Here is a 6,963-nt window from a genome sequence, read left to right as displayed (position 1 = left end):
CATTATTATGAATAAATTGAGTATGTGGGATTTGTGTATGCCGGTCACTTATATTTATCAATGCAGGTGATGTTATGAACTTCCTCAAATCAGCACAATAATTTTACAAAAATAATCAGTTTGATTGGCAAATCTATTTTCACCATCTTACTCTCATATCAAAACACATTCAATCTACACACAACACATTAATAACCATATACTATATTCAAATTATCATATAATAAATAGCGTTTAACATTCGCACATATCTTTCTCTCTTCTAACTCCCACATACGACTATACATACACACACTCTCTTCGACTTTGTTCTTCGACTTAGCAGTTTGATATGTATCTGTTTTCTTAATTTAAACAACTCTGTTGTTTTTTAACGGTATTCATTCAAATCAGAATCGCTTAGCCCTTGAAACATCTTTCTTTCCAAATTCAGTATGAGTTCTTGATGGGTACGCTTTCAAAGACGCCTAAGGCTGACATGAACTTTCTCAGTATGTCGTATCTACCAACAGAAAAGCTGGCTGCAGTGTTCTTTTGTGATGCAAAATTGCTGGAGGCGGGCTCTCTTATTGGCTGCTTCAGGTCACATGTCTCTTGTAGTTGGTAAGAAACGTCATATCAATGACGTTGTAAACAAGCTCACCTCCAGCGTGTCACTATAGCAACAAAGGGCGAATTCCATGGTGCAGAATTGCAGAGCCGCGGTGCAGCCATATTGGAATTAGCACGAAAGGAAAGCTGCCGCGTCACAAAAAATAAGAAGAATGGATTTTATGCTAGCAGTGGAGTAATATTTTGCATTTCTCTCAAGATATAGCGAAATGATTGATCAGATGGTGGACGCAATTGCAAGAAAGCCTAATCTACAGGCGTCTCGTACGCGATCTCTCACGCAGGGAGATGCACCTACTACGACGCTGTACCCACACCTTTCGGACTCGACAGCACGGGCCAACCATGGCTCGCATGTCGAGCTGCCCCCGATCAAGAACCACGCGATTGGGGCTACGAAGAAAACCAACGAAAATGTTCCCACCGGATTGCAGGTTACGCAGCTGTTTGAAACGGACGATAACCACAATTACAAGAGGCAGGTGCAAAATAAGGTAATCGCCAATGGCCATTTATCTCATGATGGAAATGCCTTGCCGGATGTGAGGAGACCGTCGAGTGATGGATCGAAAAACGGATCTGCAAAAGGACGTAATTTGCCTATGACCCCTGAAGAAAGCATGAAACTCTACATGCATAAACTCACTTCATACGAACATCATGAGATATTCAACTATCCTCATATATATTTTGTTGGACCGAATGCTAAGAAGCGACAAGGCGTGATTGGTGGACCTAACAATTGTGGCTATGATGATGATCAAGGATCATACATTCACGTTCAGCATGATCACATAGGCTACAGGTATGAAGTGTTGAAAATTCTAGGAAAAGGCAGCTTTGGGCAAGTTGTAAAGGTGTATGATCACAAAACGAATCAGCATGTTGCAGTGAAAATGGTGCGTAATGAGAAGCGCTTTCATCGTCAAGCTCAGGAAGAGATCCGAATCTTGGAACACTTACGAAAGCAAGACAAAGACAACAACATGAACCTCATTCACATGTTTGAGAGTTTCACATTTCGTAATCACATATGCATCACCTTTGAACTGCTGAGCATGAATTTGTATGAGCTCATCAAGAAAAACAAATTCCAGGGCTTCAGCTTGCAGCTTGTGAGGAAGTTCGCACATTCACTACTACAGTGCCTGGATTCATTGCATCGAAACAAGATAATCCATTGTGATCTGAAGCCAGAGAATATCCTCCTGAAACAACAGGGTAGGAGTGGCATCAAAGTGATCGACTTTGGTTCCAGTTGTTACGAGCACCAGCGAATCTACACCTATATCCAAAGCCGTTTCTACCGAGCACCAGAAGTAATCCTCGGAGGGAAGTATGGCATGCCCATTGACATGTGGAGCTTGGGATGTATTCTTGCAGAGCTACTGACAGGTTACCCTCTCCTCCCTGGGGAAGATGAAGGTGACCAACTGGCTTGCATGATTGAGCTGATGGGCATGCCTCCTCAAAATCTGATTGATACTTCAAAGCGGTCCAAGAATTTTATCAACTCCAAAGGCCAGCCACGGTACTGTACAGTGACTACACTTCCAGATGGAACAACTGTGCTCAATGGTGGTCGATCTCGAAGAGGGAAAGTGCGTGGCCCACCTGGGAGCAAGGATCTTGTCAAAGCTCTGAAAGGCTGTGATGACCCACACTTTCTTGATTTCCTGAAACGGTGTTTGGAGTGGGACCCATCTAGTCGCATGTCTCCCAGTCAAGCTCTTCGTCATTCCTGGCTGCGTCGCCGTCTCCCAAAACCACCTTCTGACAGCCATGGCAACACCACCTCTGCAAAGAACAAACGCCATGGTTCATCTGCTGTGTCTAAGCTTCCCCCAACGGGAAATGAAAAGGGACGACAGGATGTGTCACAGCGCACTGTACTACCAAAAATTGTGACATAAATCATTGTTTGTCAGCATTGAAGTACTAGAGAAATTTTGATGAAAGGGAAGGCCTAGTATGGGCTTTATTTTCAATTTAAGATGATGAATTCTGGTTTATCAATGAAGTGTGTGTATTACCACAGTGCCACATCAGTCAAAGTGCATCCATCACATGTGTCACATTGCAAAGTTTCAGTATTTACACCGTGTAAAGACTGATAATATGAAATCATTCGGAAATCATAGGTAGAATTTACCATATTTGATAAGCAATGTGGTGAAATAGATCTATTTTTAGATGACAGATATGGTGCCAAACTGCTTATTCTCACATTACATTATTCCTGTATTGTGGAATGTTCGGTTTTCAAAAATGAACATTGAAAGTAAACAGGGAGCCCAACAATCGCATGCACTTGTAGTTCTATCCAGTCGTTACCTCAATCCATTTTATCGATTTAAATCTCTGCACCAGTTTGGATGTGTGTGTACTGGTTGGTACATGTATGTTGATTTGGGTATGAGCATGCATTCCATGCATTCCACTTTTGTTTTTTCCTTTCTCAACATAGTGTATACTGTGCAGTCGGTAATTAAAATGTACATTCATGGCAAGAGTGAAGCAGAGTCACAACATATCCGTCCATTTATAGTTATTTGTGGCACGCCATACACATGTTTGAACTGGATATTGCACTGTCTGAATCTCTTCATGCTGGTTCTGCTCACCTGACTTCAGTGCAAAATGCGCATGTATATGAATGATGTATAATGCATACAATGTACTTGCCTTGAGTTTATTACTTTATGATATTCAGTGCTTTGGTTGCAGTGTATTATCCTTATTACATGGCTTGATGGTTGAGACACCATATTATGCATACTGTTACTTTGCAGATACATCAGTGTACCGGTATGCGTCTACAAGTTGCTTGATTTTGAGGTTACAAATACAGTATCACATACAACATCAAAAAAGATATGCATCACAGTAAGATCAATAAGAGTAACTGTTATGTGCAACTGCCTGTAATATCAGCAGTGATGTAACCAGTGTTAAGTATGCATTGTAGTTCTTCGCTCAAGGGGGCAAGTATCCAAATGCATGAAATACCGGTACCTGTAGTTCAACAGTTTTCAGTCAAAATGTCAAACCATTTCAGTGATGATCAGGTATATGATTGTAAATTGATACCTGCGTGTAATCTGTCGTGTAGGGTATTATGCAAAATGATTTAACCTTTTAAGTAGGCTAGTTACTCCCTATGCTTTGGCAAGATTGTTTATTAGTCAATACGGAAAGGCAAGACATGCTGAGAGATAACATAGACGTTTATACAAGTATTTTTTTTTATCGTTTGGTAACTAAATTAGATTCGATTCAGGTCTGATTATATTCTTCTGAGATGGATGTACTTCAGGAAGAAGAATATCCCTATCCAGCCTTGCAAAGGTCACAATTGACAAGGTACTTGAATGCTTTTGTCTGGATTTTTTTCTTTGAGATTTTGCAACGGAACTGTAATGTACTCCCTGAAGTGAATCATCTTCCAAATCTTAAACCTTCATTTTCTTCCATTTTAAAGAAGCCAAAATTATGCCTGTTGCTGCTAGTGTCATTCTACAATATACATGTATGTACATTGTATTTAAGTACTGGCTAACAGTACTGGCTACATGTACAGTGTAGATCCTGGTTTTGTAGTAATATTGATGTATGACATCAGGCTGTTTTGAACTGACTCGAGCCAACTTTTATCCCCTACCCCCTTTCCCCATATGAGTAAGAAAACCATGTCTCGTAGTGTCAGCCTTTCCTGTGATTTTATTATTATTATTATTTTTTTTTTAGTTGAATGTTGAATTTTCAGTTGAATGATATGTAGTGACTCCTTTGAGCCTTGGTGAAATGCATTATGTGTAGGTTATGTCCCATGGAGTTCCAGTACATCCCTAATGCCCCTGTCACACATTGCCGGATATGGCAAATGCATTAAAAACAAATATCGACTTTTGGCATCCGTTGATATCCATTAAAATGCGTTTCATGTCCTTTTAAATCCTTTGGATGGATGTTTATCTTCCGGTGATTTCCGTCAGAGCAGCCAGAAAACTTTGTGCATTCACAACAAAGTTTTTTCTCGCCCAAAACGGAAGCGTGATCTGTCCTTCGATAGTTGTACGTTTTCTTCTGTATCTGTAATGTACACTTGTCGCTTTCCACGCGTTTCCATCCGCTAGGGCCTCCTGTAGAGTCCGTTGCTGCAAGAAATGGAATGGCTATGTACAGCACATCAAACGTGTATGCATAGTTCTCTGACGTTTGATGTACTATGTACGTCTCATGCATCACTCATTTGTTCCTTGTGCATTCTGTCCTGTAGGCATGCGGTTCTTATTGGTTTGTCATGCGTTTGCGCGCGTTCCACTGTCCTTTACACACTCCCACTGAATCAAGTGTGATAGTTTGGCACTGGGCTGTTTCTGAGTTAAAGGGACTGTACAGTACTGGTGTAGGTGGGGATTCATGTTTTCAACATGAATAAGTGAGATAATGAGAAACATCTTTTGAAATATGAAAGAGCATGTAATTTTAAAGGTACTAGCCCACATTTGCAAACCCACGAAAATCAAAACTGCATAAAACAGGTCCAATATGATTTCAAGTACACGTTATAACAGTAACATACCTCACCTGTTGCTCTTTGTCTATACCATTCGATAAAAGAGAAAATCATCGTTTTAAAATCAATTTTCAAACCGGGTCAACCTGACCCAAAATCGAATTATGAGCGCGGGCTAGCTATGTACATTAACTTACACATGTATCGCATGCATGTAGTACGTGCGTGGACCGGAGCTAGCGAGCGTTTTTATATGCATGCATACGGTGCATTTTCATTTATTTTTATGAAAGTAATGGACTAATTGGAACGAAATTTTGCACAGGTGTTACTGCAATCATACCCAAACTCCATGCTAACTACATGAGACCAATTGCTGCAGGTTTACAAATGTGGGCTAATACCTTTAAGAAGGATTCAATGTTTATTTGATGAAAATTGGTTTTCAAATGGCTGAGATATCAAAAAAGTGATGATTATAAAAGGCGACAGGCCATGCCTTTTATTAGGATCTCTTTGTTTCACCTTGTTTTTTGATATCTCAGCCATTTCAAAACAGATTTTCATCAGATGAACTTTTAATACTACTTTGAATTGCATGCTCTTTGACATCTCATAGAGTGGTTTCTGGATATCTCGCAAAACGTTAAAAGCTAAATCCTCACCTCAACCAGAACTGTACACACCCTTTAAAGTGATTTGTATTCCCAGTGTTTCCCCATGTTAATGTACTCTGTAAGTTTACTGTTGTAAAGAGCCTACACAGTGCTGATTAACAATGTTAGTCCAAGGTGCAAATTTACAAGTAGTTTCAAGCTGTATTTGGTTTTCTGTATTGGCTTAACAAGTCCCTGTATACTGTATAACAATAAACATATCCATATACTGAAGGACATTATCCACCAAGCATGTTCAATTACAAGTAGCCTGTGAACAGGCAGTGCCATACCCATTGCACAAAAAGTGAAAGAGTATTCCAGTGTTTGGCCCCATAAGTATCCTTTTCCCCTTGAAATCTCTATTGTATGCATAAAATATGACCTCAGTGCAAGACAAGTCTTAATGTGAGTGTTTGATACAATGCACTTCTTCACATTTGTGGTTTGTCAACTAACTTGTGCCAGAGAAGCAGTCGGCCAGAATTTGCCTACAATATTCTGGCTCTGCTCCATGTGGTAACACAATACTTTCACTAATGTCAACAAAGTACACTACAGATAAGGACTTGTCCAAAATGGAGAGGAAAAACAAACAAATTGTCTTGAATATTAAATAGCATACATAAATCATGATGCCGAACATGTGGATCACAGGTCTATGAATTTATAACGAAAGTATAGAAATTGCCTGATGTGAATTTTAATAGTCTACAAATTGAACCATATGTCCTGTACATTGCAAGTTATTCAGCATTTCCAATACATGTACCTGGTAAATGTAATGGACATATTAGAAATTCGTGAAACGTATCAAAGGTTGGATAGCTCTGCCTAAGACTTTGGAACAAGTCATTGATGACACATTATTATTCGCCTGGAGGAGGTAATGCATCTGCCACAGATAAGTCACAGTGTGTTCAGTGTGTGACATCACTTTCTTGCATTCTTGGTGAATGATATTAGCTTGGAGGATTCCAGTGGCTCCTCCACATTGCTGGCTTAACGAGCATACATATATGTATGTGTGCTGTAACGTGAGGAGTGTGGTCCCCTGTGTGAGTGATGTATGAAGGCGAGTCATACACTTCACATGTGTGACACCGTAATGAGCTCCATATTTGCTCCTACGAGTCCTATATGTGAACCCTGTGATGGAGTTACATATGTATGCAT

General features: G+C 40.0%; 1 protein-coding gene across 1 annotated transcript; it reads left to right on the top strand.

The window, feature by feature from the left end:
* The first annotated feature begins 695 nt into the window (after nucleotides 1-695).
* On the top strand, nucleotides 696-4,672 carry LOC140246209 (dual specificity tyrosine-phosphorylation-regulated kinase 2-like). Its single transcript, XM_072325659.1, has one exon. The coding sequence runs from the start codon at nucleotides 822-824 to the stop codon at nucleotides 2,523-2,525; it is 1,704 nt and encodes a 567-aa protein (XP_072181760.1). The 5' UTR covers nucleotides 696-821; the 3' UTR covers nucleotides 2,526-4,672.
* The last annotated feature ends 2,291 nt before the right edge of the window (nucleotides 4,673-6,963 follow it).

The sequence above is a fragment of the Diadema setosum genome, chromosome 2 (genome assembly GCF_964275005.1).
Source record: "Diadema setosum chromosome 2, eeDiaSeto1, whole genome shotgun sequence".
Classification (NCBI taxonomy): Eukaryota; Metazoa; Echinodermata; class Echinoidea; order Diadematoida; family Diadematidae; genus Diadema; species Diadema setosum.
Note: the sequence above shows the minus strand (reverse complement) of the source record. Positions and strands in the feature narration are given on the sequence as shown.

Coding starts and splice junctions, on each gene's coding strand:
- LOC140246209 (XM_072325659.1), top strand. CDS start 822: ATGATTGATCAGATGGTGGACGCAATTGCAAGAAAGCCTAATCTACAG.